The sequence below is a fragment of the Lathamus discolor genome, chromosome 12 (genome assembly GCF_037157495.1).
Source record: "Lathamus discolor isolate bLatDis1 chromosome 12, bLatDis1.hap1, whole genome shotgun sequence".
In the NCBI taxonomy this organism is placed as follows: Eukaryota; Metazoa; Chordata; class Aves; order Psittaciformes; family Psittacidae; genus Lathamus; species Lathamus discolor.
In genome coordinates this window covers 11554867-11574807 of record NC_088895.1, presented here as the reverse complement: position 1 = coordinate 11574807, position 19941 = coordinate 11554867, and the positions used below count along the sequence as shown (strand labels likewise).

Sequence of the window (19941 nt, the reverse complement as noted above, 5' to 3'; positions counted from 1 at the left end):
CGGAAGAGAGGGGGCTCGGCAGAGCAGACCCGCAGCCCGGCGGCGGCGGGGGGATGGCCAGGCCCCTCTCCCGCGGGCCGGGGGTTGCCTCAGGTCTCCTCGGGGGGTGCCTGGGGGTGAAGCGGGAGCGCGGGCGGTGCTAAACGCGCTCCCCGCCTGCGAAGCGCCTGACAACGCGCGGCCGGGGCAGAGCTGGGGGGCCGGGGGAAGGGGAGGGCGCTCCCCGGCTCCCCTCCCACCCTCTCCGGATAAATGGGCCGCCGGGAGGCGGCGGGCGGGCGGACGGCGGCAGCCTGTGGACGAGCGCGGCCCGTCCGTCCTCGGCCCCCGCCGCGCCCAGCGCTCCCTGCCGGCGGGGCCGCCCCGGGCTCCGCAGCACGCAACCAACCGCGGCCCCCCGCACCGGCGGGATCGGGCCTTGCTTCCACTCCCCGGGGGCTGGGTAGGGGGGAGGCGGCCGGGGTAGCCCGGTCCGGCCGATGCCGGCGCTGCCCCCCGCACCCCGGGCTCCGGAAGGCTGGTGGCGGCGATCGGGGCTCAGCGGGGGCCCGCCGGGCTCCTTTCCCCTTCCTTCCCTCCGCGGCGGGCGGCGCGGGAGGATTTTCTCCCGCTGCGGCCCCCTCGCTGCCCCCCAGACATGGTAGGTCACCTCCAGCTGCAAGGGATGGACGAGAGCCTGAAGGAGAAGAGCCGGGAAGGCTTGCTGGACAGCCCGGACTCGGGGCTGCCCCCCAGTCCCAGTCCCCCTTTCTACTCCCTGTCGCCCGGTGAGGGCCGAGCTGGGGGCAGCGGCGGTGCGGACCCCCCGGCCCCGGGGCACCGGCGGGAGGCCAAGGACGGCAAAGTGGTAAGAGCCAAACCCTGGGCGCTGGGCTCTGTCCTCTCCGGGCCCCGGGTGGGAGACAGGCTGGAAAGCCCTGGGGTAGGGGGCAGCGGGGAAAGGGCCTGTGCCCGCTGGCAGGGGCACCCCGGCTGCGTCCCCACTCAGTGCCTGTCCACCTGCACCCATAGACGAGGGCTCGCGGGGCTGCTTGTGCCCCATCGTGGCTGCGGTCTGGTGCTGGCATCACTGCTGGTGTGCCCAGGCTCACCTAAGTGTTGGTAGTTTGGCTGGGTAAACTCTTAAGAACGGTGTGAGAGTGAAACCCAGGTCTGAAAAGGCTCCCCTGCTTATCTCAAGACCAGAAAGTGTACTTCCTTCTCAGTGACACTGCCCTGCTTGGCAGATACAGGTTAGAGCTGCATCCGTCTGGACCGAGACAAGCTCCCAGGCGTCCTTATGCACTGGCATCCCACATTTGTTTTGTCAGGAGCATGGAGCCACGTTTACTGGAGTTCTTACTGAAAGAAAAGACAAAACTGCCTGTTAACTTGGGGCAGGGGATGGATGTCTGTCCGGGAAGTTGGTATGGAGACGTGGTCTGGGGAAGGCTGCGTGCCTGTGCCCTTTACTGCAGTGGGGTTTTGTGACATGAGGCTCCATGAAAGGTTTGTGCGATGCATGGCCAAGCAGAGCAGGGTTAGTGGTCTGTAAGCTCAGACAGCTGGCGGTAGCACTGCAGATTTCAGTTAGCCTGAGTCAGTGCCAGTGAAACAGTTGACTGTGGAATAGGATTTGGGTAGATTTATTGTGACTTTTATTCTGCTTCATCTTGTTTATCCCTTAGCTATAAAAACTGTTTTTAAAACTCAAACTTCAGAGCATGAGCAATGGTGGTGGAGGTTTTTGAAGGATGATGAAAGTTATTCCCCGAGGATCTTTCAATTTTTAGCATATAAAAGGCATTTGCAGTTGTATTCAACACAGTCAATGGGGTTCTATATGGAATAAAAACTACAGCATAAATCTTTCCATGGGAAAATTTTATCTATGTATGGATTAGTGACAATTCAAACTTCTTCCCAGTAGACACATTTTGCAACGGCTTCTCACACCCTCATTTACTTGCCCAAGTTCTAAGGCTATTTTAGCATGTTATTGAAAACTGCCTTTTACTCCCGAGCATGCCAAAACCTTCCCATGAGCAGCAGCTCCCTCTCATCAAATTATGGTGTGTAGGGTGTGAGGTGTTAATTATGAAAATCAGATCTCAACCTGATACTGAGCCTTACCTGCAGATGCCTGGGAGTGTGCCGTCTTGATGGGACTGTTTATGTACAAAGAGTTGCCCACACGCTTCTGGTTTGGCAGGATCAGGCTGTCGCTGTGTGTTTGTAAAATAAAATGTAGGAGGCAGATGAATGAAGACTGGCTGGACCAGAAAACAGCTGGGGTGGAGGTGTCTGCAGAGTTCTGTAATGGGGATATGACTGCCTCCATTCCAATAATGTGACAGTTGGCCACCACTCTTCCCAAGAAAGCCCTTAGATATCGAAGATGAAAGAGCATGAGAAAAACCAGTTTCAGCTCTTGGGCCGTTCGGACTGAGAGTTTTAGTGCTTGACTCCTACAGGAAACTAAGTCTGTGTAAAAGCAAAATTAAGTTTTCCAGTTTAACTTGATCATAAATGAACATTTTACACATTTCAGAGGAACTCCTGCTGTAGATTTTGTATCACGTTGCAACGGGAATGTAATAACCATGCTGGTAACAATGGTGCAGGACTGTGCTCTTTACCTCTGACTGTGGTACAATGCAATAATGAACTAACTAGGAGCTTTCACTCTATTTGACTGTACAGAGTTTCACTTCTCATTTCCACCCTGCAAATACTGTACTTGTAGTTGTTATTAAGAAAGCAGGACAAACATAGCGAGCTTTGCTTGCTTCAGATTCCAAATTTCACTGTCTAATTAGCTTTAATCTTGCCATTTAACAAGGACTTGCAGATCTATGAGCAATTATGCAATCCATGAATGTGCTTCTGTTTAACTCCACTACTCTGCTGTTCATCAGAGCATGCGGAATTGGCAAATCAATAATTGCAGCTATTTGCACACCAAGCAATGCCTGTTTTAATTGCCTCTTACATTAGTGTTTGTTTTGCTTATAAACATGACAGAGCCAGGAATGCAGCCTGCACTCTTTGTGTTATAATACTATAAAACCATACATAAGCTCAGTCCCGGCCAAAGATCTAGTACGTACAGTTACAATAAATTGCTGTCAGGTGAAGAAAACAACATTCCAGATCTGTGGGAAGTATTTCATGCTATTCCTTACTGCAGACCTATCGGAACCACCAGTCTGAACCCAGTCGTGTCTTTTGCAGTCAGCTATTTTGTCCAACTTCAGAAATAATGCTAAAGAATTTTCCTGCTCTAGGACATCTTTTCTTGTGCAGACTAAAATGAGGTTGCGTGCCCTTATCGAAGGCTTTCTTGTGTGTAAAATCTGTGCTCTCTCTGCTTTGTGTTATGAACTGCGACTCCGAAAAAGTAAACTCTCTCCTCTTTAATAAGCACAACTTTGTTTCAAAGACAATGTACCATTTATTCACATTTAACCAGCCAATTTGGCTACAGCTTTGGGATCCAAGAAAATATGAAAGGCAATTTAGGGCCAGAGTCATAAATACCACAAGTTCAACACCATTTAGGGACTTTTTTTTCCCCTTGCATTTTACTTGCAGTGCAGGAGAAATTGGCTTTTATTTCTTCAGATAAAGTCTATGTAGGGAATTTGTCAGTTGTTTTGTGCTTAAGCACAAATACCCCAATGAAAATAGAAGGTGACTTTTACCTAGTTCTGCTTTTTAAATCTGAAACATGATTAAATTGATTCTTAAGATTTGGGTTACTGAATTCTCTGGGCATTGCATGTAATGCTGGGCCAAAAGGAACATAAAGACAATTAAATACATTTCTAATAATACTAGAAGGACACAGAAAGAAGGAGTTGCTGGAAGGTTTGGGAATGAAATTACATCAAAGTAGCCAAATCTGTTTAGCGTTTTCCCAGTTGTTGCCCTGGGATATAGTTTTAGGCTAGAACTGCTGAAATAAGTGCTTTGCATTCAGTAGCATGACTCCTAATGGATATCAGGGGAGATCAGGATCACATTCATCTGCAGAACCATCATTCATGCCTTCTTGAAGCAGCAGACTTTTTGTCCCAACACTGTCACCATTGCAACAAGTTCTGCCACTGCAGTGAGTTTGTTTTTATTTAAAAGAATTATTTGTCCTTGCAGCCTGCCTCATTGAGCACTGACTTCTGTAGGACTGTATCCCAGTGGGTCAGCTGTCAGATGAATGCCAATTTCTACTTACATTCAGGAGCTATGATGGACAGCAGTATGGTGCCAGAATCAGTCTTGCATGGTGGGAGGAGATTCCAGCTTCATCTCAAGTGCAGAGGAGGAGGATGCCTTGCCCCTTGGCACAGCCTTCATAGGCATGATCCCAACAACGGGGTTCAGGTCAGCGTGTGTGCCAAACCTGTTGGATTCATGGCTGACATTAAAAAAAAAAGCCGAACTCAAAACACCTCTTCCTGACAATCCTGCCATTTTGAAGAGCCCTTGGGCCGTGAAGCCAGCACCTCGTCCTACACGGAAAGTGCTTCAGGAAGGGGGACTATTTTGTGGGGATTAGGTGGGGAGCATGGCCATCAAAAGGTTTCCAGGCAATACATAACTTCGAGCCTGCCAACACCTACAGGGAAAGCACGTGTCAGAAAGGCTCAGCACCCCCAACGTGAGCCAGCCTGCAGCCGGCACATGGAGCAGGGCATGTGCCTCTCCAAGCATATGTGGGTCCCCGCAGCTCTGGGGAAAGCCGCAGGCTTGGGCAGGGAGTGAGGCACCCATCTGGCTGCAGCCTGGCATCCTGACCCACTTCAGAACCACTCCCATGGGGCGGGATCCTGCAGGGATTCTGGAAGCAGGGGTTGGTGATGGTTTCAATTTCACACCTTCATCCACTGCCTAGCAAAGGCAAACCCCACCTGGCTGTCCCCTGTCCAGTTCCAAATGCTTACCTGCTCCTCTTCCTCCTTGGTTCAATACAAAGGAGGGGAAATGACTCTGTACCTCTCCTAATCTGCAGTGACAGATGCCCCTTCTGGGAAACAGTCATAGGGGTCTCAATGTCTACCATGAAAAACTTGGCTATACCCAGGGTGGTGTCTTCTAGCTCCTTAATTTCCATTGCATCCCCGTATAGCTCTGAGGACAATAAGCAAAGCAGCACTCATTTCCCACTTGAAATAGAAGAGGGGATAGGCAGGAAGGATGCAAGTCTTTGAAACAATAAAGCCCTGCTTTCTACCTCAGGTCTGCTTTTACTGTTATCACCTCCAAATATAATCTCATCCGGCTTTAGTATAAATTACTTGTCATGTGCAGTACGTGAAGATATTGGGAAAATAAATCATCTGTTAAACAAATATTGCTTATCGGCTAGAGCGGAGAATGTGGATGTGTGTCAAATAACTCAGCCAGATCTTTCATTATAGCTGTAAATAACAGCTGAGTAAAGTGACATTTTCATAGACCTGACATGTTACCATAGTGGGAAAATGTGGTGAGAGATTTGCTTATGCCCTAGCTAAGTTAGGAGCTGGGAATTTGGGAAGCTGTATCCTGTCTGTAGCCCTGACACTTGGAAAACCGCTTCCCCTTACAGTCCCTCCAGATCTAATGACACATCTTAGTCCCTTGCTCATAATGACCATAGCGAAAGGAGTCAGTCAGTTCTGGTCCTTTGTGCTCTCTGGGGAAAGGTTTCTTGGGGGCTTATTTCAAACCATGTTAATTTTCTTTCCCTTTTGTTGCTTTACTGCCTGGAAGTTGAAGCTAAAGAACAAGTCAGCATATTTCAGGTCAGTTTCATGGCACTTTCTTCCTCACCTGTGTTTACTATTTGATAACTGTGCTTCCATTCTTTTAAGTTACCCGGCAATGAAAAATACCTTTACAGACCCCACTGACTACACAGTTATGAGGGGTAAAATAGCATTATATTATTTTTGCTTTTGCTCAGAACTCTGATCTAAATCCACCCAGGAACCAGTCACTGAGATGGCTCTCATGGATGTGTGTCTGTCCTAAAGCAAGGGCCCCCCACGCCACCATAAAGGAAATGCTTTTGGTTAGCTGTAGATTGAATTTCTGTGCAGCAAACGATTTTATCTGTGTTTATCTATGGACTACTTGAATAAACCAGAGTTTAGCTGCCCAGGCTGTTACATGCCTGAAAGGCATCAGAGTTAAGACAGAGGGAAAAATGCAGCCAAACAAGAAAGCACTTCAACTTTTTAATAATACAGTAACTCTTTGCTGGTTGGAACAAATTATCTACCAGAAGGGACATAAAAATTGTAGCATTTTTGCCACTCAATTTTCACTTTGGCTCTGTTTTGATGCGATAATGTGTACACATGGGACTCACTTTTTGATCTTCCCAGTATCTTCCCTTTCACCTCCTCAGCCTTCCTGGACTGCCAGGCTCCTCTCTGCATAAAGATGACAGTGTTATGGTGGCTTTTGAAGAGCTGCATCTCCTAAGTCGCAGCACAGCTCCATTTACCAGAGACAGATTAATCAGGTCCCAGCTGTAGCCTTCCAGCACAGCAACCCATTTAGATGGGCATCTACTGTGGATCCCTTCTGGTTACCCTGTCTAAAGATATGGGAGTTCCTCCTCCTCACCATCACTGATCCCCAGTAGTGTGCAACAACCTCTGCTCCCAGCCAGCCTGTCTGTGGTGCAGGGCAATAAAGAAACTCACCTTATTTGTGCAGTGTCTGGAGATTGCTGAGTGATTGCTAGAAATGAGCTGAGCATCCTCATCTTCCCAAGGGAGCTCAGCAGTCCAGGGGCTGTTGTTCTTCAACCATTCCTGTGCAGAAGTTAAAAGAATTGAGTCAATACCTTTTTTTTTGACAGGCAGAACATTTTTCTTTTCTTTTTTTTTTTTTTTTTTTTACCTTAAAACAGATACAGAAACAGGAGCTGCTGTCAAACTCTTGCCAAAAAGCCAGCTTTTGACATGTGGTATGCATATAACATTTCAGCCCAAAAGACAAAGGTTTTGGAAAGCTCATATCCCCTTTTCCTTGATTACTACAGGTGAGATGCAGGAGCAGACATTTCAGAGCATCAGTGGAGATGAAACAAAATGCCTTTTGGTTGCCTCTATATAAACCTGTGCTTACTGTTCAGTGACCCTTTCACTCCATGCAAGCAATTCAGTTGCTTGTTTGGTGAGCAGACTGCAGGGTTTTCCAGGTGATCTCTATTTTTAGACTCTGCTTTATAAGTTATTTACATCTTCCACTTTCAGACTTCCAGGTGACTTCAAGGTTTCTGACCTGCAGCAGCTCACGGTGCTTCTCATGGTAGAGAAGTGTGAATCAGTAACGGTCTCTGACATACGAGGTTGCTGGCTGTGGCTTGCCAATGTCCTCGATTGTTCCACCTTTCTAAATTAATCAAGCTAAACCTGCAGGTCTGAAGTTGATGCTTGTTTACAGCATGTGAAATGCATTATGAAATGCTTTTTATCACCCTTCCCTGCCCAGAGAAAAGTAAACCCACAATGGAAGTAGTCTCATCACCATTCCATGCAGAACTAACCTGGAGATGACTTAATTCTGCTCTCACCACATTCAGTGGCAACTTTTTGACTCATGATTGATTTCAGCCATGCATGACAGAGCCTCTGTTTCTCCATGTGCACTGGTATTGTTCTGAGACATGTTCTTGTTTCCTGTTCCCTGCTGTGGGACTTAGGATTTCAACAGATGCCTTTGCTTCTGTGCCTATGCTCTGCGTGAGCAGCACCCCCAGCGCACAGGGGCTCTGAAGCCTGTTTTTGTACAAACACTGAGGACCAGATGCTAAGCCACAGGAAGGACCTCGCCTCCTGCATCCTCGTCCCTAGGGATGTTCAGAACATGCTTAGTGTCAGCCTGTGTTAGCAAGAAGTGTGAAGGTTTGTTTGCCTGGAAGCACTGAAATAACTTCTTTGAAACTGCTTCTTTAAACTGCACTGTACAGATACCCTCTGCAGAACTGCTGAGGGATCTGGATTTCTCTTGTGTTACTCTAGCAAAGAAGCTCATGGTTACCATCCACCCGAGTTAGTTACTTGGCATTCTAGCAAGCTGGTCTGGATCTGAAAAGCAGCTTAATTCACAAGTGTTCCATTTTACCCAATCTTCACTTGTCCCTAGCCAGGAGGTGAAGGAAGATATTCCTATAGGCTAAACTCACAGTCAGACAACATTGGGATGCCTATGGCTCAGACCAGTGCCTCCTAACCTTTTTCAGGTTATCTAAGTTTGCAGTCAGTTTTGGCAGCATGGATTGAAAACATCTGTTGTGTAGAAGCTGGGACAGGAAAGCCTTCCCAATTGTGTTCTGCCTCTCCACTGTGTTGGTGATGGGTACCAGTGCGTGAAACTGTCTTTGGTAGCTGTGACTTATTTTACCTGTTACAGTGAACAGCAAAACACCAGCTTTGCTGGTTACACTCTGAAGAGAACTGTTGTCCCTCCCCAGCCGAGGAGAGCATTGCAAAGGCTCCCCAGAGTGCATGAAGAGAGCAGGATGTGCAGAGCACTTCAGACACAGGTTCTTAGGATCACACAAGGAGGGCAGTGCTGGGCATGGACTTGGGTGGATGCCCTCTGGAAAGCATCTGGGTGGTGATGGAAGAGGCAGTGGTAGTTCAAGGGTGGCGGCTTTCCCTTCAGAGCCTGTTGCAAACCTGTACCCTGATCAGCAGTATTGTCTTCAGGGTGCAGTATAAAAGCCCAAAGCACTTTAAGTCAGCATAGGAGTAGTGGTTCATGGTAAAAATAGTTCATTCAAGTATCTTCCAGTAGGAGGTATTCATACTGTTAGGTCTGCTCTTCATGTCACAGGACAAGGCTCACCTTTCTGCCATGGGCAAATTGCTGAAAGAGGGACATGTATCCTCAGCCTTTCTTCCTTTACCAGTTAAAGCAATCCACATCTCTTTGTAGGTGAACCCCCAAAAGGCCAGCTTGTCTGCTGATCCCAGAGCCCATGAGTGCATGTGCACATGGTATTTGACTCCTGCACGCAAATGAAACTCTCCTCACATACAAGATGTCTTTAAAAAGAGCTCTGGCCATGTGCAGGCTGTTAAAAGCTGGAGATCTGCACCCTTGTGAACTAAGGCTTGGCTGTTGTAAACAATTCACATTGCAGAAGCAAAGAGCTTTATTTACGACCAGAAAGGCTGCCCTTGGCCTCCCCTGTCAAGAGTGTTGAAAGCAATCCGGGAATGAACTTTGCCTTTTGGACAGTGTTTGGTAGTGAGGGTGGACATATCCTCCCCCCACAACCTATGCAAATACTGTCTTTTTTTAACAACAGAATAGAACTATTTAATCAAAAAGAGGGGTTGGCCATTTTACTTTACAGTTGAACACAGCAGTAAAGTACAGAGATATTTCAGTATGAAGAGTAAACAGCTTTGTGGCTTTGGGACACAGAACTAAAGGGCTTGGCAAATTCAGGCGGAGCAGTGACATTTTTTGCCTTAGCCTGAGGCAAAAAGCCCAAACCACTAGGGAAAAACAGACCTCAGATAGCAGGAGCTGATGCTGTTGAGCAGACTCAACAGAGCTTTGCCAGTTAACACCAATTTGAGGGATAAACTGGCAAGCATCTGGGAACCTGTGTGTTCTGCAGAGCAGGGTACAAGCTGCAGTACCCCTTATACAGCACTGCTGGTAGGAACCAGCTCCCATGTTCCTTACTGTACTACCCAACCAGAAGATACTGGGGAAGGTGGAAAGGAGTGGGATGTGAAGAGCAAGCAAATACAAGAGCAGTATCCTCCGCCATAAGTGAGTCCTGAAGTGATCTTACTGACTTACACTGATGAAATACTGCTGTGATTCTAGCACATATGGCCTATGCATGGTATAAAATGGAAAAACTCCATGAGCTTTTGAGCCATGTAGAGACCTTTCAACCCTGCACAGAACCTTCCAGCCATCTGCTTTAAAGAGATTCTGTGTCCCTGTATGTCATAAATTGCTTCCAACAGAAAAGTGCTGGCAGGGACCAAAACCTGCAGTGACATTTTTCCACGAGGGCAGGATTAGGCTTAATTAGCTGCTGGGCTTAGTCCAGACACCAGACACAGGATCCCTATATGTGGGAAAGATGTTTAAGATGTTAAGTGGGATTACTCATTTTTGTGGTGGGCAGAGTAGCCTAGGCTGGACTGTGACAGTTTGTCAGACTAAGTAACTTCAGGGTATAATTAGTCTTAAAAATCCAATTTTTGGTGTCAGGAGTAGGAGCAGCTCCGTTCATTAAAACCCCCTGGCTTGCAACTCATTTCCTGCATTGCATAGGTTAAAAGGTGCCCAGTGTCTCAGCTCACAGTTGTGCATGGGTAACTAGAATGTCTCTTGGAGCATGACAGCCACTTTTGGCATGGAGACTTCAGCAAGGGATGTATCATTTTCAGAAAATATATATATAAGTATGTATACACATCTCACTTAAGTAAACCTACATCCTTTAAGTCAGCAGACTTAGGCCCTATCTCTGTGTTACATCAGACTTTGAGCACTTCTCCATGCTGCTGCACTTTGGGTCTTTGCAAGACTCTTTAACAGTGAAGGCAACATCCGGGCTAAAGCAAACCCCCAAACAATTGCAATTTCTGTGAGAAATGAACAGATAGGAAGAAGGAAGGGCTTAGTTTCAACAAACAGATACTGCAGCATGGAGTGCCGGAGAACTGGGTAGAATCACTTACCTGGGTGATGTGCTGAGCAGAGGGAGGTGGAGAGGGCGGCACTGGGGGGTGCAGAGCAGCTTGCTGCATTGCTTCAGCCCTGGGAGCTGGAATTGAGTCTGTAAATGGATGCAGCTGCAGGTAGATGAGAAAGTCAAGACATCTTAAATGCAAAGGTTGTTTGTGTGGGGATGGAGGATGATGGTCCTGTTCTCTGCCTTAAGGCTGTTTTTTTGGCAAGTTGACTTCCTTTAAGGGTGGGTAAGAGTGTGATGAACACCGTTCCTAACCTAGGGCACTGCTACAACACTGAAGGAACAGGGAATGCGAGGGGAGATGAATTATGCTGGGAGTGCAAGCAAGGCAAGCTTAGCTTGTATGGAACAAAGTTGGTCCTGATGCTGCCAATGTCACGTCTCATTGCCAAAGAGGCTGTCACCTGCAGTGACTTCCACAAGACTCTCAAGAGACAGAGTTCAGTGCTGGCTGCTCAGCTGCCATCCACAGCACATTATGAACCGTGCCAGCCTCATCTGTTGCGTCCCAACACTTTGCTGTGCTTTTCTTCCCTGCAGATGCCTTACCTGCTCCTGAACCCATCCATGCCAGAGATGAGGCCTCGAATGTACCCTGTGTTTTTTGGAGAAAGCATTGAGGTGACCCCTGAGCCCTTGCAGGAAATCAGGTACAGATGGGATTGGGTGGGTAGGTGGGATTTCTGTCTTTTTCCTGGTGCTTTTCCTTCTGCAGAAAAATAAAGTATGTTTACAAATGGGAGTCATGGTTATTTTGATGGGAAGCGGGGAACAGGGGTTAGTGCCTGAATTAAAGGCACTGATAGAGGCAGAGGGGAGGAGGCAGGAAACGGAGGGAGGTTTTAAGGGAGGGCTTTCCTTCCAGGGCCAGCTCAAATCCAAGGCTATGATTGAAAACCATTACCATCTGTAGGCTTGATGGCCTTCACTGAATAACCTGATTGTCTTCATCCTGTTCCCTGCTGACTTACATCCTCAGTAGGAGGCACATACTTACTTCACCTGGTTTTGTTAGCCCTTACTGCAGAGAAACCAGCCTTATACCAGCCAACAGAAGTAGAATGAGCTCCTCCTCATGGGATGGTCCCTTAAGCCACTAATGGAGATGTTCTGACCTCCTGTGAGACTGGTGCTGCCGCCAATGCATGAATGTTGGTCTCTGCTCCTCTTTTGCTGGAATGTACTCTGCAAACAGCATGGAGCAGTTCCACACAGCTTGGGGCAGGGATGGTGTAAACCCAGTTCCCACCCCCTGCAACCTATGCAAACGTCTCTCTGGAAATGTACCCCAGTAAATCTCTGCTTGCTGAGGAACTGCCAGCGGGCATGTTTTTATGGTGATTACATCGGAGTCTTGTTCTGTGTGTGCTGAATGACTTGCTTACACCCTCACTGTGCAAAACACATTACCAGCAGCTCAGGTTACATGTGGTGCACAATCAGTCACTCCCCTCCGGCTGGAGGTAATGACAAGCACACACCCAGCTTTTAATCTTTCTTACATGGAGCTGCACATTCCTTGGCTGCTGCTTGCTGGAGGAGCAGTTGGGGAGCCGGGAAAACAAGTGGAAGTCCTGTTGCTCCCCATGGCCACGGATTCCAGGAAAAGACCTTTATGTGGCCTGGTATCCATACATCCCTTCTGGATGCCTGCAGACCATCCCATTGTCTGCATCTGATAGCTGTTAACATGAACACTTCCTTTGAGACCAATGGCTTGGATATTGGACAGCCATATCCACAGCATCTCTTTGCTTTTCCTGCTATTTGACCATAGCTTCGGCTTGCAACCTTACCTCCGTCTCGCAGCCCTCTGATTTTAGCTAGCTTGGGTGTCTTTGTGCTCTGATGGCAAGGCAACATAAAGAAAAATAGACAAACACACAGCCGTGACAGCTCAACAAGTGTCCATTACACCATGCTTCTGCCATCTATGAAAACCTTATTTAGGGCATTATTTTCCTGCCAAGCCAGAGCTTGCATGGACAACAGGCTGTGAAAGCAGCAGCAGGCATGCTGTGTTGAGAAGTAGGTTTCCCAGACCCCAGTGTGACATCCCATGCCCACAGCCCACCAGCAGCATCTGTTCAGCCTGGTCAGTGGGGCAGTGACACCCCCCAGGCGTAGCACTAGCAGTAGGAAGTGTGAGAAGACCTACCATGAGTCAATGATCGGGAGACCTTTGTTTTGCAGGGACCCTCAGCATTTTGAGTTGATGCTGCACGGCTGTGCTTGTTAAAAATGGTCAGGAAAAGGCTGGATCAAGCATTTTGCTGTGGTTTTTAGCTTTTCCTGCACACTCCATGGGTTACTGTCCAATCCTCAGCCTCTGACTTACCCCAGCTGAGGGGTTTCACCACCTCTTGATGTGCTTTGCTAACAGGGTGTTTGCTTCCAGTATTGATCACAGGGCTGAGCTGAGGCCCCATTGGGGCCCATGGAGGAAACCAGAGGAAAAAGCGGGTTGCTTGGAGCCTGTGCAGCAAGGTCTTTTCTGCCCTGACATGACTGGGCAGGCTTGGTCTTCTGTACATATGCACTGCAGAAATGCTGTGATGGATCATGGTATGGTGGTATTCTACCAGGGTTCACCAGCAGGTAGGAGTCCTCTTGGACCTCTGTTTTGGATTGTAGGGTGAGCCTCAGTGTCTGTGCAGTAAGAGGTCACAAACATTGCCAGCTCCAAAGGGTTAAAGAAGAGTCCTGCCTGTCTTCTTTGCTGCCTGGGCTGAGTTCCTCATACCTCACTGTCCTCTGTAGGTGCAATTCCGAGGTGAAGTACGACTCCGAGAAGCATTATCGGGATGACATTTTCTACGGCCCCATCCCCACCGTCACCACCTACAGCGAGACAATCATTGCTGCTCCCAACTGTACCTGGCGGAACTACAAGTCCCAGCTGATCTTTGAGCCCCGCCAGAAGCCACTGAGGTTTCAGAGCACGACCATCATCTTCCCAAAGCGTGCCAAGAACATTTACCGGACCACCCTCAACTACAGCTTGGGTTGTGCCAAGCGTTGGTTTGCTTCCAGCGTGCAGCTGGAACTCTGTGAGGAAACCAGCCCGTGCGTCATCTACAGCGAGACCCTCTGATCCACCCTGCCGCTGGCAACTGTGCGACCTCGAGGAGGCTGTGGCCTTTGCTGGGTCTCTGGCTGGGTCTTCATTGATGGCAACTGAATACTAATGGCTGGAGAACACGTCGTCGCGTCTCGGGTGAGGCTGAACTGGCTGGGAGGAGGTTTGCAGGGCACGGGATGGTTTTGATCAGTGAGAGGCTGGCTTGTATTTTGTGACGTTCCTGACGTTCATGATCTGGATTTTATTTTTGTTGTTTTTTTTCCAAGCATATCTATTTTTGACTTGTGTTTAGATGAAATCAAGATGACAAAGGACCCTCTTACCCATAGCAAAGTGCTGCCTTGTGAGTTCTTGTCTAGCACGTAGGTGAGACTCACTGTAACCTTTGGAGCTATTTTGATCCCTGCAAAGGGAAGACCAACTGCAGTGTCAGCGTCCTGTCTGCCCAGCGTAAACCAAGCCACGTCTCTTAAAGTTTAGATGTAGGGGAAATGGTTCTTTCTGTCAGTACACCATAGCTTACTCCGCAGCTCATCTCGCAGATGGCTGCAATATTACACCACTGCAGTAACCGGGAGGAGTGGGGACTGTCACCAAGAGAAAGAGGAAGAAAACAGGCACATGGTGCTCTCACTAGGAGTTAGATGTTTATATACCATAGCAAGGCACAGCACAACCAGAGGTAGGAGAAGGGCTTATACCAGTGCACAACCACCTCTTCTGTGAGCCCAGCCAAAAGTGTGCCTTGGAGATGGAGGAAACTGAATAGCTGAAGGGTTATTTCCTGAAAGTGCCCAATTGATTCAGGAGCCAAATACCCTGCATCAAAACTACTGTCAGCCCAAGTGTGCCATGCTGTTTGTTGTCCTGAAGACAATTTGCAGGGATCTTTACATACTTGTAACCCTCCTGAGTTTCGGGGTATGGCTTATTGCAGAGAGGAGTGTAGTACAGAAAGATGCTATCTAGCTTCAAAGAAGCCAGTGCAAGGTTAACTCATGAGCAAGGTTGTAGTTTGCATACCTGCAGCGTAGACAGCTTCATTGACTGTGGAGGAGCAGCCAAACTTCCTCAGTGTAGAGCTTGAAGGGCTGAAAAGCCCACATCCATCCCGGTGTTCCTTTAATAGGTTGTAGCAAGCAACAGGTTCTTCGCAAACAGCTGAGCTGTCTCTGCAAAAGGACCAAGAAACACCTGAGAGAGCAGGAATCACTACAGCCATCCTAAGGTAAACCATTCCCCCACTCATGAATCACATCTGCTATCTCTTCACTTTGGTAGCTTACTGAAAACCTGCAAGAGCCTGGATTCCCCCCCACACATATATATACATACCCTTTGAAAATAGCATGGAATTGTCTCCAGAAACCTTACCAAGAAGTTTTGCTTGCTGCTCAGAAGAGCCCAGACTTAGAAAATAACCACACATCTCCGGAAATTAATTTCCAGCTTTCCCTCTTCTAAACTTTCCATTTTGTTCCTGACTTGCTGTGAGTCTGATTGAGTTATTTCAGAACACAACTGAACAGCCAAGTCAGAAACCCTATTAGCAATGTCAACAAGACGTAGCTGATTGCCCAGAACAGTTGACGCAAAAACCCACAGAGATTTAAAAAAAATAGAGCTGAAAAACCTAAAATAATAAAAATTAAACAGTGACTTCCATCACTTTTAAATAGTTTTTCCATCGGTTTCAAAAGGCAATTGGTAAATGGGACCAGAACTGTGACCTTTATGAAACAGAGTTCTCTTGTTTAATGTGGAGCACAAGTTTTCCACCAGAGGTAAACGCAAGGTCTTTATAGACAAACTTAAGTCCTGACTGCTGAAGCATTGTTGGTACTGAAAGATGTGTGCTCTGGCAGTGGTGAACTCTGCCTCTATTTGGGAGTTAGGAATTGTTAGGGAGAAATCCCTCAAAGGATTTCCAAGTCTTCCACCTACTGTTGAATTCTCTTCAGCAACACAGAAACAATACATTTGTTATCGCTCAGTTTTTTGCTGTCATTGACTGTCAGCATCAAAGCTTGGAAAAGCAACATCTGCCTCCAAAGGGATTATTGTGCCTGAAGCAAATCTTGTCCCCAGAGCATCAGCAAACCTGAGTGCTGTGGAGTTAGTTTAGGCAGTTGAAGCTAAGGTCAGTGTGATCCCAGTGCAGTGCCAGTTGGGGATGCACTTGTTAGCTCATCTATCTATATAGAGGTCTATCCTGTTTCACCAGGTGCTGGTGAGCGAACCTTGTGACCAGTGGAAATACTCATCTGCCTTTCTGGATACATTGTGGGGGCTCTGGAGGGCTCTTTCCATGCAGCTTGAGAGTGTAGCAAAGGGGTTAGATTTCCAAGCTGAGCAACAGCGTAATCCAGCTTCAAAATCGGGACCAGTACTCCTACCCAGGAGATCCCTGCATGTTGACAGGTTAGATTGCAGGCACCTCCACCGAGTAAGTATGGAGACAGGCTGACCTCAGAGCTGAACCTCAAAGCTGAAGGGATGCCAGCGACTCCCTATTCTGAGCATACATCAGGCTTTTCTCCTGTTAACAGTTGAATTATTCCCCTGCTCCAAGCACAAAGCTGCAGTTTTTGATCACACTGATCTTTGAGTAGGACAGGTTTTCCCCAGAAAATCTCTTTTATCATGGCCAGCTGCAGGCTCTACCCACTTTGACCACTGCTAGTTTTGCTTCCTAAACATTGGCTGCAATAAGAAAGAAGAATTCAAAGGAAGTCCCAAAACCACTGTGCAAATATAGGTTCAGTGGAGAGAGACCTGAGCCACAGCCTGGTCTATCACTATGCAGGGACAGGGGTCTCACCGGTGGATGTGACCCCTGGGAGGGTGCAGTGGTGGGCTGCATCCTTGGCCCTGCAGGTTCCCCACATGTCCAAGCCAGACCTCTTTGAAGCTTTGTGCTTTGTTTTCTCTGCAAATAGACTAGAAATGACCTAGCATGCTCCTGCTCCTTTGAGCTTAAGCAGCTTCTCTGCTTTTGCCATGTCAGGAATAAAAAGAGCTGCTTGGGTTTCTAGGCTGCTGAACACACTTTGAGCTGTGTAGCCATGGACAGGCCACGGTGGGCTCCCACCCTGGACCACATCCAAACTGTGACATTGCCAAGTGCCTGAGATCTGTAGAAGTATTTAAAAAATACCTTCTTATATGGTGTCTCCTATGAGCCCATCACAAGCTGTTTTTCTTCCCAGTGAAAGCTGGCATTGGAAAGGGAATTTGTTTTTCCTGAGGACAGGAAAACCACAGAGGGTCACGTCTTTACCCTTGCTTGGGCACAGATCCCACCCTGCTGCCCACCCTCCCTATTGCTGCTATCCCTGTGGCTGGATTAGGCAGTTGTAGAAGAGCCGAAGTTCATCTTGCTCATGAGTGGGAAAAGTGATGACTTTTTTTGCTTAAATGCCAGGAACTGAAGTTTATGTGTGTTGGCAATTAAGAACCACTCCGAGCAGCCAAGAAGTGCCTTACCTGTAGTATGTTTGTACATCTCAAAGGAACGATCAGTCCCACCAAAGAGGTGTTTGTCTTCTAAATGGAGCATTATTAATCTCAGCAACAGATCTTTGTTCATGTCTATTTTCTGAAAGATGCAAATGATTACTTTAGACCATGGCAATGCTGCTTAGAAAGGTGAGTTTCCTTCAGCAGCTGGGACTATGGCTACAGGATTTCTCCCAGGATCCTGATGCTGCCCACAGTCCTGTAAACCTGGTGGGTAAAAAGCCAGACTCTGCCTTTGGGAATTATTTCCCATCAATAGTTATTTTTGAGATCAGAAACTTTCCCTTTTGGCATCTGTTTTCTGGGGGAAGAAAGTTGTTTATTTGCAATATGGAAAATCACTGTCTCAAAGGTGTGGGGTTTGCCCTTCATTCCCTTCATTCCTGTGAGTGTTTTGCCCCTGAATGCACCCAAGCATGCTTGGGGCTGTCTGCCCGCATTGCGGTCATTGCGTTTGGGGTCATACAGATTGAACCCCAACTGAATACTGAACTCTGAATCTGTGGAATACATTGCACAATCCGCAGAGCACAACTTTGACCAAATGGTTCCCTGCTTCTCTTGTCTTTTTTGTTTTCCTTTGTTGTTGTCCCTAAGCCATCTCTACTTCTCTCAATGTGAAATATAGACAGATTCGCACCCTAGGTGCATACTTTCTGGGCATGATGAAATGAGGTTTGGGTGTTGATAGCAGTGTTTGAGTGAGCTGCTGGTCAGAGAAGTGAATGCCGTTTACTATTTATGTTGAGTGAGTCTTAAAAAAACAGGAAAGGTCACTAGAAGGTTAAAGAGCAAAAGACTTTGTAGAGCAAACTGAAGACTAAGGTCTGCGTGAGTCCGATCTAGAGGTGAATGGTTCCGCGTGTGAACACTGTGTTGGATATTTGGCCATTGTACTTTTAGCCTGCCTTTTTTCCTGTAGGAAAGGGCATCCTTGTCTAGAGCCAAAACAAAATCAGAGCCATCCTATGACACAGTCATTCAGTCCCACTCTGAGTAACGGTGCCCCCCAGGCTTGCAGGGGACTGCGTATCAAGCACACATGCACAGAGCTGTGCCTCTGTGGAGATGGGGACCCCTTTATAGGGAATGATGTGTCTTGATGTGGGATGTTAACATTTCTAAACCCTGCTCCCTGAGGATCATCGCATCACTCACAGATGGATCTGTTCTGAACGTCTCCCCTGTAATCATTGTATTTTGTAAGCCTTGGGAGGCACTGATTCTTTTTCAGATACTGTGATGGCCATCAAAATGGGCAAAGTATCCTACTGTGTGAATCGTGACCTGAAGATGGGGTTGAAAGGTGTCTGAAGGTTAGAGAAGGAAGAAGAGAACATATAACTGGTGGAAATGCATAAGGATGTGTCATATTTTTATTTTTGTAAGTCTGATTCTCTAAGTGCTTGTAAAGTACTTTACTGTTGTATATGTGGTGGTGCAGTAGTTCACAATATCCTTTTATTTTTGTATATTCCCCCCTCCACAATAATCCCTTTCTGTTCAACTCATAGAGAATAATTTAAGAAGACAAAATTTATATATCATAATAAAATGCTCAAACTGTCACGCTGGTGTATCTGGAGTTTCCTTCCTCTTCACTTCCTCATCTGTTTACCTGGTGCCTAACACCCCTTTCCCCTCCAGAAGGAATGTTTTTGGTGTGTCCCTCCCTAGCCTGTGGATTTCAGCCCAGCTCCCCATGGTTTGGGGGCAGTGTCTCGGTCTGTCAGTGCTGTGATGTGTAAAACCTGCTCTGTCACATATGCCCAGGGAAAGCTGGAAAGCAGTGGGCACAAAACTCACACTTCCCACAGAGGCAGTTTTACCTTTCAAGATTTCACCATTTCTTCACTCTACATTTCCCTTTTCTTGCCTGCTCCTGCTCCACCCAGCTATGAAGCCCTGCTGTTCAGTCTAGGTAATTCCTCTGCCAGCCTTTCCATGACCTTCCAGGGCAAGAAAGCCCACATAATGCGTATTTCATATTCAGATATGCACATCCTAGTACACTATCAGGACCCCTGCTAGGTCCTGGCTTTCCAAGTCATAAAGGCAGATGGGTTGCATCAGGGCTAAAACCCTGTCTAACCATGAAGTGTGTTTTTAAAGCCATTGCTGTAAAAGCCTCAGGCTCGCCAGCCAGCTATTAGTAGAGCTCTCAGCTGTCTTCCAAGACCTAAGATGTCTGCAGGGAGAATCTGACACTAATCCTTATGGAAAAATCATATTGGATTTATAGGGATGAAGTCAATAGGCTTGGACGAAAGCAGCTGTTGAACTTTTAAGGAATGGAAAGGAGAAGGAGAGCCATGTTATGCAAGAGGCTTGCTTCAGGTGCACGGGAAGTGCCCATATCCTCATCCCAAGCTTTTTGACACAAATCAAGGCTGAACTGCTCCTAGGATGAAGGATGGGAGACACACTCATGCTCAAGCACCTGAAGAAACACAACAGGGAATGCGTAGACTGGAAGAGTTCAGTGGTTGAAACCCGAATGCCAAACAAAGGACATGCGCATCCACTCCTGTTATTTAAATAAAACCTTAAACCAGGAATGCTGTCCAATGAAGATTCCTGAGGTGGCAGCTAAATCCTCAGCAGCAAAAGCAGTGTTAGATGCAGGATATGT

At 47.4% G+C, this 19941-nt stretch overlaps 1 protein-coding gene and 1 long non-coding RNA gene across 7 annotated transcripts; one reads left to right on the top strand and one right to left on the bottom strand.

Annotated features, from left to right (window-relative positions):
- The first annotated feature begins 289 nt into the window (after nt 1-289).
- On the top strand, nt 290-18878 carry RFLNA (refilin A). Its single transcript, XM_065692603.1, has 3 exons — nt 290-847; nt 11249-11358; nt 13469-18878. Exons 1-3 carry the CDS (start codon nt 638-640, stop codon nt 13800-13802), a joined length of 654 nt encoding a protein of 217 aa, XP_065548675.1. The 5' UTR covers nt 290-637; the 3' UTR covers nt 13803-18878.
- On the bottom strand, nt 1274-14934 carry LOC136020939 (uncharacterized). 6 transcript variants are annotated; one of them, XR_010615580.1, is made up of 9 exons: nt 14814-14934; nt 12867-14193; nt 11258-11417; nt 10695-10808; nt 6675-6785; nt 6335-6398; nt 4214-4381; nt 2113-2204; nt 1274-1341 (listed from the first exon to the last, which is right to left on the bottom strand). It is a non-coding gene; the product is annotated as an uncharacterized LOC136020939 (long non-coding RNA). The 6 variants fall into 6 exon arrangements; XR_010615582.1 differs by having other exon boundaries at nt 14114-14193; XR_010615583.1 differs by lacking the exon at nt 6335-6398.
- Nucleotides 18879-19941: the final 1063 nt, after the last annotated feature.

Excerpts from the sequence above, each read along its gene's own strand:
- RFLNA (XM_065692603.1), top strand. The coding sequence starts at position 638 with ATGGTAGGTCACCTCCAGCTGCAAGGGATGGACGAGAGCCTGAAGGAG. Across the intron at positions 848-11,248 it reads AGGCCAAGGACGGCAAAGTG|ATGCCTTACCTGCTCCTGAA; the intron begins GTAAGAGCCAAA and ends TCTTCCCTGCAG. Across the intron at positions 11,359-13,468 it reads GAGCCCTTGCAGGAAATCAG|GTGCAATTCCGAGGTGAAGT; the intron begins GTACAGATGGGA and ends TGTCCTCTGTAG.